Genomic DNA, 20712 nt, shown 5'->3' on the forward strand with positions numbered 1-20712 from the left:
TTTCCCTCTGTACATCTAGAGCTGTGAGCTTCTGTTCCAACACAGCGTACAGCATAACTACGTCTTCATTGTTTTGTTGTAATCTTTCCCTTTTCTTTTTCATGTCTTCTTGCATTCTCTCATTCAGCTGTTTGAGTTTTTCCCTCAGAGTTTCAACTGATTTCATTTTATTCAAGAGTTGATCTTCTCTTATTTTCAGCTCAGACCTTTCTCCTTCCATTCTGTCCTTTTCATTGTCAAGCATCCGTCTGTCCATGTCAATACTACTCTTCATCTGATTGAGTTGTTCTCTCTCTCCACTGATGGTGTTCATGGCAGCTTCAACCTCTTCTAACTTTTTGTTGAGATCCTTCCTCAAAAGATCCAGTTCTTCTCTTTCTGCCAGTAAACTGTTCTTACTGGTTTCCAGTTCTTGTGTTTGTCTTTTGAACTCGTCTTCCTTGAGTTCTCGCTTCATGACGTTCTCAAGTTTGTCTCTTTCTGTCTGAAGCTGAAGGGTCAGATCTTTAATGTTGCTTTTCTCTCTGTTTATCTCATCAAACTGACTGTCTGCATGTTCTGTCTTCTTTTGTAGCTCACTCTTTGTGATTTCCAAGTTGTCTCTTTCCAGTTTTACATCTTGTTTCTCTTGGTCCAACATGTCTCTTTGTTTCAGGATGTCAGACCTCATCATTTCCAAGTCACGTTTCTCTTTGTTCATCATCTCACTCTGTCTATCCAGATCCTCTCTGTCTTGTTTCAGCTCTGCCTTCAGTTTGTTAAGATCTTGTTCGTCAAACTCCAACTTCTGCTTCAATTGATGTTCCATGTCTTCTCTCTGGATGACCATGTCTGACGGTATAGTATTTAGACTTTTCTTTTCTCCCTCCAACAGCTCAGTGCAACGAACCATGTTTTCTCTTTGTACATCTAGAGCTGTGAGCTTTTGTTCCAACACTGTGTACAGCATAACTACGTCTTCATTGTTCGTTTGTAATCTTTCCATTTTCTTTCTCATGTCTTCTTGCATCCTCACATTCAGCTGTTGAAGTTTTTCCCTCAGAGTTTCAACTGATTTCATTTTATTGAAGAGTAGATCTTCTCTTATTTTCAGCTCAGACCTTTCTCCTTCCATTCTGTCCTTTTCATTGTCAAGCATCCGTCTGTCCATGTCAGTACTACTCTTCATCTGATTGAGTTGTTCTCTCTCTCCACTGATGGTGTTCATGGCAGCTTCAACCTCTTCTTTCTTCTTGTTGAGATCCTTCCTTAAAACATCCAGTTCTTCTCTTTCTGCCAGTACACTGTTCTTACTGGTTTCCAGTTCTTGTGTTTGTCTTTTGAATTCGGTTTCCTTGAGTTCTTGTTCTTCTTGTTTTGAGATAATCGTTTGCATGACGTTCTCGAGATTGTCTCTTTCAGTCTGAAGCTGAAGGGTTAGATCTTTAATGTTGCTTTTCTCTCTGTTGATCTCATCAAACTGACTATCTGTATGTTCTGTTTTCTTTTGTAGCTCACACTTTGTGATTTCAACGTTGTCTCTTTCCTCTTTTACGTCTTGTTTCTCTTGTTCTAACATATCTCTTTGTTTCATGATGTCAGACCTCATCAGCTCCATGTCCAGTTTCTCTTTGTTCATCGTCTGACTTTCTCTATCCAGATCCTCTCTCTCTTGCTTCAGCTCTGCCTTCAAGTTGTTAAGATCTTGTTTGTCCAACTCAGACTTCTGCTTCCATTGTTGTTCCATGTCTTCTCTCTGGATGACCATGTCTGACAGCATACTTATCAGACTTTTCTTTTCTCTCTCCAACAGCTCAGTGCAACAAGCCATGTTTTCTCTCTGTACATCTAGACCTGTCAGCTTTTGTTCCAACACAGCGTACAGCATTACTACATCTTCATTGTTTTGTTGTAATCTTTCCATTTTCTTTCTCATGTCTTCTTGCATCCTGTCATTCAGCTGTTGAAGTTTTTCCTTCAGAGGTTCAACTGATTTCATTTTATTCAATAGTTGATCTTCTCTTATTTTCAGCTCAGACCTTTCTCCTTCCATTCTGTCCTTTTCATTGTCAAGGATCCGTCTTTCCATGTCAGTACTACTCTTCACCTGATTGAGTTGTTCTCTCTCTCCACTGATGGTGTTCATGGCAGCTTCAACCTCTTCTAACTTTTTGTTGAGATCCTTCCTCAAAAGATCCAGTTCTTCTCTTTCTGCCAGTAAACTGTTCTTACTGGTTTCCAGTTCTTGTGTTTGTCTTTTGAACTCGTCTTCCTTGAGTTCTCGCTTCATGACGTTCTCAAGTTTGTCTCTTTCTGTCTGAAGCTGTAGGGCCAGCTCTTTAATGTTGCTTTTCTCTCTGTTTATCTCATCAAACTGACTGTCTGCATGTTCTGTCTTCTTTTGTAGCTCACTCTTTGTGATTTCCAAGTTGTCTCTTTCCTCTTTTATATCTTGTTTCTCTTGTTCTAACATGTCTCTTTGTTTCAGGATGTCAGACCTCATCAGCTCCAAGTCCAGTTTCTCTTTGTTCATCATCTCATTCTCTCTATCCAGATCCTCTCTGTCTTGCTTCAGCTCTGGCTCCAGTTTGTTAAGATCTTGTTTGTCCAACTCAAACTTCTGCTTCCATTGATGTTCCATGTCTTCTCTCTGGATGACCATGTCTGACAGTGTAGTTTTTAGAAGTTTCCTTTCTCCCTCCAACAGCTCAGTGCAACGAGCCATGTTTTCTCTCTGTACATCTAGAGCTGTGAGCTTTTGTTCCAACACAGCGTACAGCATTACTACATCTTCATTGTTCGTTTGTAATCTTTCCATTTTCTTTCTCATGTCTTCTTGCATCCTCTCATTCAGCTGTTGAAGTTTTTCCCTCAGACTTTCAACTGACTTCATTTTATTCAGGAGTTCACCTTCTCTTATTTTCAGCTCAGACCTTTCTCCTTCCACTCTGTCCTTTTCATTGTCAAGCATCCGTCTGTCCATGTCAGTACTTGTCTTCATCTGATTGAGTTGTTCTCTCTCTCCGCTGATGGTGTTCATGGCAGCTTCAACCTCTTCTCTCTTCTTGTTGAGATCCTTCCCTAAAACATCCAGTTTTTCTCTTTCTTCTAACATGATGATCCTGTTGTTTAGCAGTTCTTGTGTTTGTTTCTTTATCTCAGCATCTTTGAGCAGTTGTTCTTTTTGTTTCAAAGCAATAATTTTCATCACATTCTGAACTTTGTCTCTTTCTGTCTGAACTTGAAGGGCCAGCTCTTTAATGTTGCTTTTCTCTCTGTTTATCTGAGTCATTGTGATTTGAAACTCATCTTTTCTCTCTTTCATTTCTTGTCTGTGTTGCTCTTGTTTTAAGATAATTGTTTTCATGACATTCTCAAGTTTGTCTCTTCCTGTCTGAAGCTCAAGGGTCAGATCTTTAATGTTGCTTTTCTCTCTTTTTATCTCATCAAACTGACTGTCTGCATGTTCTGTCTTCTTTTGTAGCTCACTCTTTGTGATTTCCAAGTTGTCTCTTTGCTCTTTTATATCTTGTTTCTCTTGGTCCAACATGTCTCTTTGTTTCAGGATGTCAGACCGCATCAGCTCCAAGTCCAGTTTCTCTTTGTTCATCATCTCACTCTCTCTATCCAGATCCTCTCTGTCTTGCTTCAGCTCTGCCTCCAGTTTGTTAAGATCTTGTTTGTCCAACTCAGAATTCTGCTTCCATTGATGTTCCATGTCTTCTCTCTGGACGACCATGTCTGACAGTATACTTATCAGACTTTTCTTTTCTCCCTCCAACAGCTCGGTGCAACAAGACATGTTTTCTCTCTGTACATCTAGAGCTGTGAGCTTCTGTTCCAACACAGCGTACAGCATAACTACGTCTTCATTGTTTTGTTGTAATCTATCCATTTTCTTTTTCATGTCTTCTTGCATCCTCACATTCAGCTGTTGAAGTTTTTCCCTCAGAGTTTCAACTGAATTCATTTTATTCAAGAGTTGATCTTCTCTTGTTTTCAGCTCAGACCTTTCTCCTTCCATTCTGTCCTTTTCATTGCCAAGCATCTGTCTGTCCATGTCAGTATTACTCTTCATCTGATTGAGTTGTTCTCTCTCTCCACTGATGGTGTTCATGGCAGCTTCAACCTCTTCTTTCTTCTTGTTGAGATCCTTCCTCAAAACATCCAGTTCTTCTCTTTCTGCCAGTACACTGTTCTTACTGGTTTCCAGTTCTTGTGTTAGTCTTTTGAACTCGTCTTCTTTGAGTTCTTGATCTTCTTGTTTTAAGGTTTTCGTTTTCATGACGTTCTCAAGTTTGTCTCTTTCTGTCTGCAGCTGAAGGGTCAGATCTTTAATGTTGCTTTTCTCTCTGTTTATCTCATCAAACTGACTGTCTGCATGTTCTGTCTTCTTTTGTAGCTCACACTTTTTGATTTCCAAGGTGTCTCTTTCCAGTTTTACATCTTGTTTCTCTTGTTCTAAGATGTCTCTTTGTTTCAGGATGTCAGACCTCATCAGCTCCAAGTCCAGTTTGTCTTTGTTCATCATCTCACTCTCTCTATCCAGATCCTCTCTGTCTTGCCTCAGCTCTGGCTTTAGTTTGTTAAGATCTTGTTTGTCCAACTTAAACTTCTGCTTCCATTGATCTTCCATGTCTTCTCTCTGGATGACCATGTCTGACAGTGTAGTTTTTAGACGTTTCTTTTCTACCTCCAACAGCTCAGTGCAACGAGCCATGTTTTCTCTCTGTACATCTAGAGCTGTGAGCTTCTGTTCCAACACAGCGTACAGCATTACTACATCTTCATTGTTCGTTTGTAATCTTTCCATTTTCTTTTTCATGTCTTCTTGCATTCTCTCATTCAGCTGTTGAAGTTTTTCCCTCAAAGTTTCAACTGATTTAATTTTATTCAAGAGTTGATCTTCTCTTATTTTCAGCTCAGACCTTTCTCCTTCCATTCTGTCCTTTTCATTGTCAAGCATCCGTCTGTCCATGTCAGTACTACTCTTCATCTGATTGAGTTGTTCGCTTTCTCCACTGATGGTGTTCATGGCAGCTTCAACATCTTCTTTCTCTTTGTTGCGTTCCTTCCTCAAAAGATCCATATCTTCTCTTTCTGCCTTCACAGTGTTCTTACTGGTTCCCAGTTCTTTTGTTTGTCTTTTGAACTCGTCTTCCTTGAGTTCTCGCTTCATGACGTTCTCAAGTTTGTCTCTTTCTGTCTGAAGCTGAAGGGTCAGATCTTTAATCTTGCTTTTCTCTCTGTTTATGTCATCAAACTGACTGTCTGCATGTTCTATCTTCTTTTGTAGCTCACACTTTGTCATTTCCAATTTGTCTTTTTGCTCTTTTATATCTTGTTTCTCTTGTTCTAACATGTCTATTTGTTTCAGGATGTCAGACCTCATCAGCTCCAAGTCCAGTTTCTCTTTGTTCATCATCTCACTCTCTCTATCCAGATCCTCTCTGTCTTGCTTCAGCTCTGCCTTCAGTTTGTTAAGATCTTGTTTGTCCAACTCAAACTTCTGCTTCCATTGATTTTCCATGTCTTCTCTCTGGATGACCATGTCTGACAGTATACTTCTCAGACTTTTCTTTTCTCCCTCCAACAGCTCAGTGAAACAAGCCATGTTTTCTCCCTGTACATCTAGAGCTGTGAGCTTTTGTTCCAACACAGCGTACAGCATTACTACATCTTCATTGTTTTGGTGTAATCTTTCCATTTTCTTTTTCATGTCTTCACTCATCCTTTCATTCAGCTGTTGAAGTTTTTCCCTCAGACTTTCAACTGATTTCATTTTATTCAGGAGTTGATCTTCTCTTATTTTCAGCTCAGACCTTTCTCCTTCCATTCTGTCCTTTTCATTGTCAAGCATCTGTCTGTCCATGTCAGTACTACTCTTCATCTGATTGAGTTGTTCTCTCTCTCCACTGATGGTGTTCATGGCAGCTTCAACCTCTTCTTTCTTCTTGTTGAGATCCTTCCTTAAAACATCCAGTTCTTCTCTTTCTGCCAATACACTGTTCTTACTGGTTTCCAGTTCTTGTGTTTGTCTTTTGAACTCGTTTTCCTTGAGTTGTTGTTCTTCTTGTTTTGAGATAATCGTTTGCATGACGTTCTCAAGATTGTCTCTTTCAGTCTGAAGCTGAAGGGTTAGATCTTTAATGTTGCTTTTCTCTCTGTTGATCTCATCAAACTGACTATCTGTATGTTCTGTTTTCTTTTGTAGCTCACACTTTGTGATTTCAAAGTTGTCTCTTTCCTCTTTTAAGTCTTGTTTCTCTTGTTCTAACATATCTCTTTGTTTCATGATGTCAGACTTCATCAGCTCCAAGTCCAGTTTCTCTTTGTTCATCGTCTGACTTTCTCTATCCAGATCCTCTCTCTCTTGCTTCAGCTCTGCCTTCAAGTTGTTAAGATCTTGTTTGTCCAACTCAGACTTCTGCTTCCATTGTTGTTCCATGTCTTCTCTCTGGATGACCATGTCTGACAGCATACTTATCAGACTTTTCTTTTCTCTCTCCAACAGCTCAGTGAAACAAGCCATGTTTTCTCTCTGTACATCTAGAGCTGTGAGCTTTTGTTCCAACACAGCGTACAGCATTACTACATCTTCATTGTTTTGTTGTAATCTTTCCATTTTCATTTTCATGTCTTCTTGCATCTTTCCGTTCAGCTGTTGAAGTTTTTCCTTCAGAGTTTCAACTGATTTCATTTTATTCAAGAGTTGATCTTCTCTTATTTTCAGCTCAGACCTTTCTCCTTCCATTCTGTCCTTTTCATTGTCAAGCATCCGTCTGTCCATGTCAGTACTACTCTTCATCTGATTGAGTTGTTCTCTCTCTCCACTGATGGTGTTCATGGCAGCTTCAACCTCTTCTTTCTTCTTGTTGAAATCCTTCCTTAAAGCATCCAGTTCTTCTCTTTCTGCCAGTACACTGTTCTTACTGGTTTCCAGTTCTTGTGTTTGTCTTTTGAACTCGTCTTCCTGGAGTTCTTTTTCTTCTTGTTTTGAGATAATCGTTTTCATGACATCCTCAAGTTTGTCTCTTTCTGTCTGAAGCTGAAGGGTCAGATCTTTAATGTTGCTTTTCTCTGTGTTTATCTGAGTCATTGTGACTTGAAGCTCATCTTTTCTCTCTTTCATTTCTTGTCTGTGTTGCTCTAGCAGGTTTATTTGTTCTTTCATGTCTGATTTCATCAGCTCTAAGTCCAGTTTCTCTTTGTTCATCATCTCACTTTCTCTATCCAGATCCTCTCTGTCTTGCTTCAGCTCTGCCTTCAGTTTGTTAAGATCTTGTTTGTCCAGCTCAAACTTCTGCTTCAATTGATGTTCCATGTCTTCTCTCTGGATGACCATGTCTGACAGTATACCTATCAGACTTTTCTTTTCTCCCTCCAACAGCTCGGTGCAACAAGCCATGTTTTCTCTCTGTACATCTAGAGCTGTGAGCTTTTGTTCCAACACAGCGTACAGCATTACTACATCTTCATTGTTTTGTTGTAATCTTTCCAATTTCTTTTTTATGTCTTCACTCATCCTCTTATTCAGCTGTAGAAGTTTTTCCTTCAGAGTTTCAACTGATTTAATTTTATTAAAGAGTTGATCTTCTCTTATTTTTTGCTCAGACTTTTCTTCTTCCATTCTGTCCTTTTCATTGTCAAGCATCCGTCTGTCCATGTCAGTACTACTCTTCATCTGATTGAGTTGTTCTCTCTCTCCACTGATGGTGTTCATGGCAGCTTCAACCTCTTCTCTCTTCTTGTTGAGATCCTTCCTCAAAACATCCAGTTCTTCTTTTTCTGCCAATACACTGTTCTTACTGGTTTCCAGTTCTTGTGTTTGTCTGTTGAACTCGTCTTCCTTGAGTTCTCGCTTCATGACGTTCTCAAGTTTGTCTCTTTCTGTCTGAAGCTGAAGGGTCAGATCTTTAATGTTGCTTTTCTCTCTGTTGATCTCATCAAACTGACTGTCTGCATGTTCTGTCTTCTTTTGTAGCTCACACTTTGTGATTTCCAAGTTGTCTCTTTGCTCTTTAATATCTTGTTTCTCTTGTTCTAACATGTCTCTTTGTTTCAGGATGTCAGACCGCATCAGCTCCAAGTCCTGTTTCTCTTTGTTCATCATCTCATTCTCTCTATCCAGATCCTCTCTGTCTTGCTTCAGCTCTGCCTTTAACTTGTTAAGATCTTGTTTGTCAAACTCAAACTTCGGCTTCCACTGTTTTTCCATGTCTTCTCTCTGGATGACCATGTCTGACAGTATCGTTTTTAGACTTTTCTTTTCTCCCTCCAACAGCTCAGTGATATGAGCCATGTTTTCCCTCTGTACATCTAGAGCTGTGAGTTTTTGTTCCAACACAGTGTACAGCATTACTACATCTTCATTGTTTTGTTGTAATCTTTCCCTTTTCTTTCTCATGTCTTCTTGCATTCTCTCATTCAGCTGTTCGAGTTTTTCCCTCAGAGTTTCAACTGATTTCATTTTATTCAAGAGTTGATCTTCTCTTATTTTCAGCTCAGACCTTTCTCCTTCCATTCTGTCCTTTTCATTGTCAAGCATCCGTCTGTCCATGTCAATACTACTCTTCATCTGATTGAGTTGTTCTCTCTCTCCACTGATGGTGTTCATGGCAGCTTCAACCTCTTCTAACTTTTTGTTGAGATCCTTCCTCAAAAGATCCAGTTCTTCTCTTTCTGCCAGTAAACTGTTCTTACTGGTTTCCAGTTCTTGTGTTTGTCTTTTGAACTCGTCTTCCTTGAGTTCTCGCTTCATGACGTTCTCAAGTTTGTCTCTTTCAGTCTGAAGCTGTAGGGCCAGCTCTTTAATGTTGCTTTTCTCTCTGTTTATCTCATCAAACTGACTGTCTGCATGTTCTGTCTTCTTTTGTAGCTCACTCTTTGTGATTTCCAATTTGTCTCTTTGCTCTTTTATATCTTGTTTCTCTTGTTCTAACATGTCTCTTTGTTTCAGGATATCAGACCTCATCAGCTCCAAGTCCAGTTTCTCTTTGTTCATCATCTCATTCTCTCTATCCAGATCCTCTCTGTCTTGTTTCAGCTCCGACTTCAGTTTGTTAAGATCTTGTTTGTCCAACTCAAACTTCTGCTTCCATTGATGTTCCATATCTTCTCTCTGGATGACCATGTCTGACAGTGTAGTTTTTAGAAGTTTCCTTTCTCCCTCCAACAGCTCAGTGCAACGAGCCATGTTTTCTCTCTGTACATCTAGAGCTGTGAGCTTTTGTTCCAACACAGCGTACAGCATTACTACATCTTCATTGTTCGTTTGTAATCTTTCCATTTTCTTTCTCATGTCTTCTTGCATCCTCTCATTCAGCTGTTGAAGTTTTTCCCTCAGACTTTCAACTGACTTCATTTTATTCAGGAGTTCACCTTCTCTTATTTTCAGCTCAGACCTTTCTCCTTCCATTCTGTCCTTTTCATTGTCAAGCATCCGTCTGTCCATGTCAGTACTTGTCTTCATCTGATTGAGTTGTTCTCTCTCTCCGCTGATGGTGTTCATGGCAGCTTCAACCTCTTCTCTCTTCTTGTTGAGATCCTTCCCTAAAACATCCAGTTTTTCTCTTTCTTCTAGCATGATGATCCTGTTGTTTAGCAGTTCTTGTGTTTGTTTCTTTATCTCAGCATCTTTGAGCAGTTGTTCTTTTTGTTTCAAAGCAATAATTTTCATCACATTCTGAACTTTGTCTCTTTCTGTCTGAACTTGAAGGGCCAGCTCTTTAATGTTGCTTTTCTCTCTGTTTATCTGAGTCATTGTGATTTGAAACTCATCTTTTCTCTCTTTCATTTCTTGTCTGTGTTGCTCTTGTTTTAAGATAATTGTTTTCATGACATTCTCAAGTTTGTCTCTTCCTGTCTGAAGCTGAAGGGTCAGATCTTTAATGTTGCTTTTCTCTCTTTTTATCTCATCAAACTGACTGTCTACATGTTCTGTCTTCTTTTGTAGCTCACTCTTTGTGATTTCCAAGTTGTCTCTTTGCTCTTTTATATCTTGTTTCTCTTGGTCCAACATGTCTCTTTGTTTCAGGATGTCAGACCGCATCAGCTCCAAGTCCAGTTTCTCTTTGTTCATCATCTCACTCTCTCTATCCAGATCCTCTCTGTCTTGCTTCAGCTCTGCCTCCAGTTTGTTAAGATCTTGTTTGTCCAACTCAGAATTCTGCTTCCATTGATGTTCCATGTCTTCTCTCTGGACAACCATGTCTGACAGTATACTTATCAGACTTTTCTTTTCTCCCTCCAACAGCTCAGTGAAACAAGCCATGTTTTCTCTCTGTACATCTAGAGCTGTGAGCTTCTGTTCCAACACAGTGTACAGCATTACTACGTCTTCATTGTTTTGTTGTAATCTATCCATTTTCTTTTTCATGTCTTCTTGCATCCTCACATTCAGCTGTTGAAGTTTTTCCCTCAGAGTTTCAACTGAATTCATTTTATTCAAGAGTTGATCTTCTCTTATTTTCAGCTCAGACCTTTCTCCTTCCATTCTGTTCTTTTCATTGCCAAGCATCCGTCTGTCCATGTCAGTATTACTCTTCATCTGATTGAGTTGTTCTCTCTCTCCACTGATGGTGTTCATTGCAGCTTCAACCTCTTCTTTCTTCTTGTTGAGATCCTTCCTCAAAACATCCAGTTCTTCTCTTTCTGCCAGTACACTGTTCTTACTGGTTTCCAGTTCTTGTGTTAGTCTTTTGAACTCGTCTTCTTTGAGTTCTTGATCTTCTTGTTTTAAGGTTTTCGTTTTCATGACGTTCTCAAGTTTGTCTCTTTCTGTCTGCAGCTGAAGGGTCAGATCTTCAATGTTGCTTTTCTCTCTGTTTATCTCATCAAACTGACTGTCTGCATGTTCTGTCTTCTTTTGTAGCTCACACTTTGTGATTTCCAAGGTGTCTCTTTCCAGTTTTACATCTTGTTTCTCTTGTTCTAAGATGTCTCTTTGTTTCAGGATGTCAGACCTCATCAGCTCCAAGTCCAGTTTCTCTTTGTTCATCATCTCACTCTCTCTATCCAGATCCTCTCTGTCTTGCCTCAGCTCTGGCTTTAGTTTGTTAAGATCTTGTTTGTCCAACTTAAACTTCTGCTTCCATTGATGTTCCATGTCTTCTCTCTGGATGACCATGTCTGACAGTGTAGTTTTTAGACGTTTCCTTTCTCCCTCCAACAGCTCAGTGCAACGAGCCATGTTTTCTCTCTGTACATCTAGAGCTGTGAGCTTCTGTTCCAACACAGCGTACAGCATTACTACATCTTCATTGTTTTGGTGTAATCTTTCCATTTTCTTTTTCATGTCTTCACTCATCCTTTCATTCAGCTGTTGAAGTTTTTCCCTCAGACTTTCAACTGATTTCATTTTATTCAGGAGTTGATCTTCTCTTATTTTCAGCTCAGACCTTTCTCCTTCCATTCTGTCCTTTTCATTGTCAAGCATCCGTCTGTCCATGTCAATACTACTCTTCATCTGATTGAGTTGTTCTCTCTCTCCACTGATGGTGTTCATGGCAGCTTCAACCTCATCTTTCTTCTTGTTGAGATCCTTCCTCAAAGCATCCAGTTCTTCTCTTTCTGCCAGTACACTGTTCTCACTGGTTTTCAGTTCTTGTGTTAGTCTTTTGAACTCGTCTTCCTGGAGTTCTCGCTTCATGATGTTCTCAAGTTTGTCTCTATCTGTCTGTAGCTGAAGGGCCAGCTCTTTAATGTTGCTTTTCTCTCTGTTTATCTCATCAAACTGACTGTCTGCATGTTCTGTCTTCTTTTGTAGCTCACACTTTGTGATTTCCAAGGTGTCTCTTTCCAGTTTTACATCTTGTTTCTCTTGTTCTAAGATGTCTCTTTGTTTCAGGATGTCAGACCTCATTATTTCCAAGTCCAGTTTCTCTTTGTTCATCATCTCACTCTCTCTATCCAGATCCTCTCTGTCTTGCTTCAGCTCTGGCTTTAGTTTGTTAAGATCTTGTTTGTCCAACTCAGACTTCTGCTTCCATTGATCCATGTCTTCTCTCTGGATGACCATGTCTGACAGTGTAGTTTTTAGACGTTTCTTTTCTCCCTCCAACAGCTCAGTGCAACGAGCCATGTTTTCTCTCTGTACATCTAGAGCTGTGAGCTTTTGTTCCAACACAGCGTACAGCATTACTACATCTTCATTGTTCGTTTGTAATCTTTCCATTTTCTTTCTCATGTCTTCTTGCATCCTATCATTCAGCTGTTGAAGTTTTTCCCTCAAAGTTTCAACTGATTTCATTTTATTCAAGAGTTGATCTTCTCTTATTTTCAGCTCAGACCTTTCTCCTTCCATTCTGTCCTTTTCATTGTCAAGCATCCGTCTGTCCATGTCAGTACTACTCTTCATCTGATTGAGTTGTTCTCTCTCTCTGCTGATGGTGTTCATGGCAGCTTCAACCTCTTCTCTCTTCTTGTTGAGATCCTTCCTCAAAACATCCAGTTCTTCTCTTTCTTCTAGCATGATGATCCTGTTGTTTAACAGTTCTTGTGTTTGTTTCTTTATCTCAGCATCTTTGAGCAGTTTTTCTTTTTCTTTCAAAGTAATAATTTTCATCACATTCTGAACTTTGTCTCTTTCTGTCTGAACTTGAAGGGCCAGCTCTTTAATGTTGCTTTTCTCTCTGTTTATCTGAGTCATTATGATTTGAAGCTCATCTTTTCTCTCTTTCAGTTCTTGTCTGTGTTGCTCTAGCAGGTTTATTTGTTTATTCATGTCTGACTTCATCAGCTCTAAGTCCAGTTGATCTTTGGTCATATTTTCATGGACACTTTTCTGTTCCTCTCTCTCTTGGGTCATCTCTGTCTTTACTTTTTCACCATCTTGTGTTTCCAAAACCACCTTTGTCTTCCCCTGACCTTCCATTTCTTTTCTGTATTCGAACATGTTTGACATCATAGTAATAAGAACTTGCTTTTCTCTGTTAAACACTTGGATGTAACCAAGCAATTTCTCTCTGTTATCATCAAGTTCTGTTTGCTTTTCCTCCAACACATTGCACAGCTTCTGGACATCTCCAGTGTGTTGTGCTAATCCCTCCATTTTGTATTTTATATTTTCTTGTGCTGTTTCACTGAAATGTTTGAGTTTTTCCCTCAGAGTTTCAACTGATTTAATTTGTATTATGAGTTGATCTTCTCTTATTTTCAGCTCAGACCTTTCTCCTTCCATTCTTTCCTTTTCAATGTCAAGCATCCGTCTTTCCATGTCAGTACTACTCTTCATCTGATTGAGTTGTTCTCTCTCTCCACTGATGGTGTTCATGGCAGCTTCAACCTCTTCTCTCTTCTTGTTGAGATCCTTCCTCAAAACATCCAGTTCTTCTCTTTCTGCCAGTACACTGTTCTTACTGGTTTCCAGTTCTTGTGTTGTTCTTTTAAACTCGTCTTCCTTGAGTTCTCGCTTCCTGACGTTTTCAAGTTTGTCTCTTTCTGTCTGAAGCTGAAGGGTCAGATCTTTAATGTTGCTTTCCTTTCTGTTTATCTCATCAAACTGGCTGTCTGCATGTTCTGTCTTCTTTTGTAGCTCACACTTTGTGATTTCCAATTTGTCTCTTTGCTCTTTTACATCTTTTTTCTCTTGTTCTAACATGTCTCTTTGTTTCAGGATGTCAGACCTCATCAGCTCCAAGTCCAGTTTCTCTTTGTTCATCACCTCACTCTCTCTCTCCAGATCCTCTCTGTCTTGCTTCAGCTGTACCTTCTGTCTTTCAATATCTCCATGCTCTTTAACAAAGTCTGGCTTCCACTGTTCAATCACATTGTCCTTTTCAATGACCACATCTGACATTTTTATTTCACCTTCCCTTTCAAAGACCTTAATGTTCTTTTCCCTTTTTACTTCTTCTTTATCTGGTTCCAGTTCACTTTTTGCCTGCTCAATCTGTTTCATTTGTGGCACGTCTTTGTCTTTTTCTGCATGTTCACCTTCTTCTAACTCGTGAATGTCTTCATGGACATCTTGTTTGCCTTTCAACTGTTCAGTCCCAGACAGGTCTTTCAGGTCTTTGTCTTTCTGCTGGTTTAGATTTTCATGGTCTGATTCTTTAAACCAAAGCTTCAGTTTCCTTTTACTTTGTAATTTCTCTTTTCCTGGTGTTTTTTCAAGTTTTTCATGTTGTTGTATTTCTCTTTTTAAAATGTCTGCCTTCTCTTCAATGTCATCTTCAAGTGGTTCATTCACTTGTAACACCAGTGTGTCCTCAGAGTCACTAATCACTTTCACCTCTTCATTTTGCTCTTTTCCACGTTGGACTTCCTTTGTGATCTCTTTTGCTTCATCGTCCTTATTCTGCATTAGTTTCCTTTTAGTTCTGTGGATTTTTAATCTTTTCTCTCTCCCAGTACTGATTGGCCTCTTCATTTCTTTGCGTTCTTTATTTTCTTTCTGCCATTCATCTTTGAGCATCATTGCCTCAGCTTTGAGAAGCTCCTCTTTATTCTCCTGCTCTTTTTCTCTCAGGACTAACTCTTCAGATTTTTCTTTGATTCTCTTCTTTTCCTTTTCTATTGATTTTTGCTCTTTTATGATATTCATCTCCAAATGTGTTTGCTTTTGTTTCATGTCCTTTAAAGCACATATCATCATTTCCTTTTGTCTTCGAATCTCCATCTTGATATTTTCCACTTCCTCTCTTCCCTGGGTTATTATCTTTGCTCGGGCCTTCATGTGACGTTTTTCATCTTTAATCGCTCCACTCAAATCTTCACTCTGTTTTTTCATGACTTTGCATTTCTCGATACATGTCTGAAATAGTTCCCAGTGCTTTTGAATTGGATTTGTGACAGTTGCCATCCTGGACTCTTCCATTCCTACTTTGCTCTTGTCCTTTTGTCTTTGCATCTTCAGTTTCATGATCTCCAGCTCATCCCTCTCTCGGTTGATCCTCTCCAATCGCTGGTCGAACTGTTTCTTCCACCTCTGTGTCTCCCTCTTGAGGGCATCTCTCTCTCCTTTGACCTCTGCCCACATCTGTTTAACTTCCTGCTCTTTTCGAAGGCCTTTTCGAATCATTTGTTGATTTCCTCTTGTTTCGATCTCCAACTCAGACTTCAGCACTTCCATCTCTCTTCTTTCTCTTTTTATTTCTTCTAGTCTGATTTGAAGCCCCTGTTTTTGTTTTTGAATATCGTTCCTCATGTGGACCATTTCATCCGTCTCTGCTTTTGCTTGTGTTGTCATTTTTTCAAAGTCCATCTTTATGTGATGTTTTATTTGGCTCATGTTCTGTCTTACAGACCTGTTCTCAGTTTTTAATGCTTTGAGCCCTTCTCTTTGTTTCCCTAACTGAACATTTACATCTACCAGAATTCCCATTTCCCTCCTAATTATTTCCAAATGTTCATGAATCTTTTGTCTCGTGTTTTGAAGGTCAATAATGGAATCTATGGCTTTCATTTCATCGTTCTTCATGATGCTTTTTTCCTCTTGCTTTTCATGCTCTCCGTATTCTTGGATAAGAGTAGTCTGATCCTTGAATCTCTGCTTCTCCTCAGCCAGGTCCTCCTTCTGCTGTTGCAATTTAATCCTCAACATTTCTGAATCACCCCTCTGTATCACGGTTTCTTCCAGTCTTTGGTCCAATTCTCTTCTTCTCTTTTTGGTCTCTCTCCTCGGTACTTCCTTTTCTCTTTTCATTTCTTCCACTTCCACCGTTCGCACCCTGTCATCAAGCTCCTGTTTCTGTTTTTCGATACTCTCCTTTAAAAGCTTCATCTCATGTATTTCTGCCTCAGCATGTTGTCTTTCTATTCTCACATTCTCCTTCTCTACTTGAATCTGTTGTTTCAACATCTCCTCTCTCTCAGTCGCTTGTTTCACTTGCTCACTTAGAGCCTTTTTCAATTGTTCAATTTCACTGTTTTTCTGATCCAAACTGTCAGTCGTCAGTTTTATATCCTTCTCTAGTTTCTCCTTTTCTGATCTGAGTCTGAAAATGTCATTTTCCAATTCCTCCATTTCTTTGCCCGTTCTGGTCTTTGTGTCCCTTTCTGTATCGGTTTCAGTTCTGTCACGTTTCTTTATGCCTCCCTTCTCTCTCTCTGTGCTTTCCAAGGTAGATTCTCTATCCCTTTTCTGCATGACGTCAGTGTTGAATTGTTCAAGTTCAGCTCTTTTCTGGAATATTAAACAAAGACTGTTTTCAAGTTCTTGTTTTGTAGCCTCAAACCTATAGTTGAGGTCTTCCAACTGTCTCAGTTTTACTTCAGTTTCCTTCATTATAATCTCGATGTTTTCACTTTTCTGTCTGGTCTTAGCAACAATCTTCTCTATGGTGCTCTTAAATTTAGCTATTTTCTCCAACTTCTGCTCAGTCTCTGCAGTTTGTCTCTGCATTTTTATTTTTAAAATATCAAATTCGTCTCTCTCTCTCAAAGTTTTCTCTAATCTCTGATCCAGTTTTCTTTCCTGTTTTTTCGCTGCGATCTTCATCGATTTCATGTTGCTCATTTCTTCCTCCTGATGCATTTTACTTTGACTCATTGCAGTTTTTAGCAGTTTCAAAAGCTCTTGGAATTGTTGCATGTCTTGTATCAATCCTTCGATGCCACTCTCTTCATCCTTCTGATGTCGGTTGATATTTCTTTCTTCAGCTTGGTTTTCAAGTTCTAGTTTTACTTGTTTCATGATTTCTTGTGTTCTATAAATCTCCGCACTAAGTCTTTGTACATCAACACTTCCTGTGTCCTCTTCATCACGACCTCCGTCTATCTCCTCGGTACGTGTCTGTATATCTTCTCTTGACTCCTGACTTTGTTTTTGCTTGTGAACATCATCAATAACTTCTTGTTTCACCTTATTGCCATTCTCCTGTTTTTGCACTTTCAGCTCATATTTAATTATGTCATGTTTGAAAACAGTGGTGCTTTCCCAGACTCTCATTTGGAAACCATTTTCAGTTTCTGGTTTCCGGCTCTGCAGGTCATTTATTTCCTTTATGATCGTTTTAATCTCTTGATTTTTTTCCTCCATGTCCTCCATAGTGTACTTCATTTGCTCCCTTATCTCCTCCTCTCTTTCCTTGAGTTTGGAGATCTCATTTTCCACTTCTCTTACATGTGTCACTAATTGTGTCTGATCCTCATCCATTATTGTTTCTTCATGAATTTCTGTCTGCATCTGTAAGAAAACCTTCTGAGTTTGAGTTTCCAATGTTTGATCTCTGAGAGGGTCTCTGTCTGTTTCTTTCTGTAGTTCTTGAAGTTTAGATGTATTTCCTGAAAAAGTCTTCCTGATTGCAGATTCAGTCAATATCCATCTGCTGACCTGAGCTTTAATGGCAGTGATCTTATCCTTCACAAAAAAAAAGACAGAATTGTCATTGTTTTTCTTATTCTTTCTAGAGCGACCAAGGTCAACAATCCAAAGAACTGTCTCAGTTTTACTTTGACATTAATTGTATTTGTTTTTAAAATTATCCTCGGTTATATTCATTGAGTACTTCCTTATTGTTTAATGATGACGACTTCTATTCTCCCGCTGAGTCAAATATCAAGCAGGAATGAATGAGTGATTTAATATGCAGTGTCAGAATGTGACACAGGCGACGACGACAAGGTGGAAGTTAAAATCACTAGGCCTATGTGTAGAAATTCTCTGTTTTATACATCAGAATAATTTGAAAGACTAAAAATTTAGATAATTTAAAAGGGAAAAAAATAAGAAAAATGTACTTACCATGTGCTTTTTGACCTCTTCCTTGTTGTGATACATCATTCTTTGGACTCCAAGCATCTCCTCCCTGGTGTTCTTCATCTCTGCAGCAGCTTTTTCAATGCTAGCTTTTATCTCACCCACAGTCAGAACGGTAGTTATTGTATCTTCCAGTTTTTGTTCAACCTCCTCCCTGTGTCGTCGAATCTTTACCTTCATGATCTCTAACTCGTCCCTCTCTCTCATGGTCCTCTCCAGCCGTTGGTCAAGCTCTCGTCTCTTTTTCTTAACTTGAAAATTCATCCATTGGATTTGACTCTTTTCTTCGGTAAAGTCCGTCCTGCTTTGCTCGGTATCTTCTCTCACCCTACGCAGCTTCTGTCTGAGTTCTTGTACTTGGAGAATCACGCTCTTCATCTCAGTGTTCACTTTATTCTTGGTGCTTGGGTCTGTGTCGTCTTCGTCAAACTGATTTTCTTCATGTTGTATTATGTCTCTGGTTCTGTCCCCCGTGCTCTCTGACCTCTGCTCCTCAGTCTTAGCTTTTCTTTCCTCCAAGTCTTGTTTAGCATGTTCAGTCTCTTCCATCATCTTGCTGATCTCTTCCTTTTGTCTCCTGCTCATTCTCATCATTTTGGCCAGGTCCTTTTTCTTTATTTCAATCTCAGAGTTCATCACTTCTTTCTCTCTTAATTCTTTCTTTGTCCTTTGTAACAAGTCGTCCAGCTGCTGCGTTTGCCTCTCGGTACTCTCCCTCACACTCTTCAGTGCATTCATTTCTGCTTCAGCTACCTGCCTGTCTCTCTTTATGTTTTCTCTCTCAGTCTGTATGTTAGTCTTGATTTTTTGTATCTCATCTTTTTCAGATTGGACCTGTGCTTCCAGTTCAGTGTCTTCCAGCACGTCCCAAAGTTTCTCCATCTCTTCCTGGATTCGGCTGAGTTTAACCTTCACATTGTCAAATGTGTCTTTTTCTTCTCTCTGTCTCTCTCTGCTTTCCATCTCCGGGACTACGGCTCTCTGCGTTTCAGCAGCTCTTTGAATCTCTGTCCACCTTTGCTTCATCTTGTTGATTTTCACATTCACATTATGTTTGATGTGCTCAATTTGATCTCTATGTTGTGAAACAACCTTTTTATTTCTCTCTAACTCTTGCTTTACGTCTGCCATGTTTTTTTCCATTTGTTCTTTTGCCTGTTTTGCTTCAAGCATTATTTCCTTATTTCTGTTAATGAGACTCAGCAGACTGTCGGCCATCATCCTCTCCGTTATCTCCCGCTCCATGGGTTCCTTACTTTCTTGTGATTTTGTCTCATCGTACTTGATCATTTCCAACTTGTGTCGCTCACTAATGAGCTCATTACGTCTTCTTTCCAGCCTTTCCCTCTCTTGGTGTATTTCAGTCTGCAGTTTCAGAAGTTGCATTTTTTCTTGAGCAGCTTCATTTTTACTCTCCTCGAGTTTCTCAATAACATTTTCTACCTGTGATCTCAGTCTTTTAATCAATAAGTGCTGCTCATATTTTTCAGCTCTCAGTCTGTCAATGTCCCTCTGTTGCTGCTCTGTATTCGTCTTCAGGTAGTCCATTTCATTTCTCTCTCTTTGTGTCTCTTCCCAAAGTTGTTCAATCTCCCCCATTATTTGACATGACAATTGTCTTTGTCTTTTAATAGTCTCCCTTTTGGTTTTCATGATGGCTTTTGTTTGTTCGTCTTCTAATTGCTTGTCGTCTTCCATTGTCCACTTCTGTTCTGTTTGAGTTATCCAGCTGTTCTGTTGTCTTTGCTCTATTGGTCATGAAAAGGGATAGAATATCACTTTGCCAGTCACAATTCATCCTATATCGTGTAAAACCAAGCCAGAAAAAGGCCTACTGTAACAAAGTATTATTACTACGTAACATTACACCACTGCTTACTTCATCCATAGAAATGACCATTTGCAGCCAATATCAATTACTCACAGCGTGTTTCCAAAAACGGAGTAAATCCTTCATGAATTGAAGTGGGTCCAGGTTTAACAACAGCAAAACATATATATCAAGACATCTGTTTACAAACTCTCACACAACTCATGGAGTATAATTTAACTTAAAGGTCCCATATTGTATAAAGTGAGATTGTCATGTCTGTTATAGTATAAAGCAGGTTTAAGTGCTATATAAATACTGTGAAAGTATTGAAACACGGAGAAATACGCACAGCCCATATTCAGAAATTGTGCATTAGAAACAAGCCGTCAGGATTTCTGTCAGGATTTGTGATGTCACAAATATACAATATTTAGACCATTAAACGGTTTTAAAACGTAAACATTCTTAATGTGTCCCAGTTTATTTCCGGTTGCAGTGTATGTAAATGACATCAGCTGACAGGAAGTAAACAAGCACCCAAACTGTTGCCTAGCAACGCAATTCCGTTGAAATTAGCTAAAACTGAGCATTTCAGGCAGAGGGTAAATACAGGCATATTCAGGCAGACAGTGTGAGGAAAATAATTTTTTTTTTAACATTACAGCATGTAAACATGTTCTAGTAGAAACACAAAATACAAGTATGAACCTGACAATGAGCATAATATGGGACCTTTAATTTTTGTATTTAAAACACTTACGCCGCTACCGTCTCATGCTTGCGCATGTGCGATGCAAGTCCGTGCAAGTCCAGACCACAGAGTTTGGTCCAGATGAGTTGTTTTAAATTGTACATAATTATATTTAGCCAGAATACATGTTGAATGCATTCATGTATGTTTATTGTTGAGAACCAAGCACAATCATTTTGAGGAATAGAATAAACTTACCGTGGTCTCTTGGTTGATATGTTTCAGAACTGTTGTTTCACATGAGATCACCGGCCTGAGCAGGAGTGATATAACATTAGAACATTATAGAAAACCCAGCACACATAATATATTGAACGATTGCAATTTATATTATTGATATTCTTTCTTTTCTTACCTCATCTGCCTTTTGTCTTGAGTTGTGTCCAAAAGTCCTAGAAGACGAGACACCCTTTAGCGAGTCGTCCGAGGGCTCTGCTCTTCTGCTTAGGTGTTAAACTCTGTGGAGAT

The 20712-nt window shown here is 39.2% G+C and overlaps 1 protein-coding gene across 1 annotated transcript in view; it reads right to left on the reverse strand.

The window, feature by feature from the left end:
* LOC119476036 (nesprin-2-like) overlaps positions 1 to 20712 on the reverse strand; it is a 30555-nt gene extending 9843 nt beyond the window's left edge. The window contains exons 1-11 of the mRNA XM_037749211.1: positions 20600 to 20712; positions 20443 to 20497; positions 17666 to 19428; positions 13293 to 17281; positions 12235 to 12416; positions 11791 to 11898; positions 7607 to 11010; positions 5813 to 7279; positions 4873 to 5485; positions 1334 to 4533; positions 172 to 439 (exon numbers count right to left, since the gene is read on the reverse strand). Coding sequence (XP_037605139.1) covers positions 172 to 439; positions 1334 to 4533; positions 4873 to 5485; positions 5813 to 7279; positions 7607 to 11010; positions 11791 to 11898; positions 12235 to 12416; positions 13293 to 17281; positions 17666 to 19378 — 14944 coding nt within the window. The 5' untranslated portion in view covers positions 19379 to 19428; positions 20443 to 20497; positions 20600 to 20712. The remainder of the gene's footprint in view (positions 1 to 171; positions 440 to 1333; positions 4534 to 4872; positions 5486 to 5812; positions 7280 to 7606; positions 11011 to 11790; positions 11899 to 12234; positions 12417 to 13292; positions 17282 to 17665; positions 19429 to 20442; positions 20498 to 20599) is intronic.

The sequence above is a fragment of the Sebastes umbrosus genome, chromosome 17, assembly GCF_015220745.1.
Source record: "Sebastes umbrosus isolate fSebUmb1 chromosome 17, fSebUmb1.pri, whole genome shotgun sequence".
In the NCBI taxonomy this organism is placed as follows: Eukaryota; Metazoa; Chordata; class Actinopteri; order Perciformes; family Sebastidae; genus Sebastes; species Sebastes umbrosus.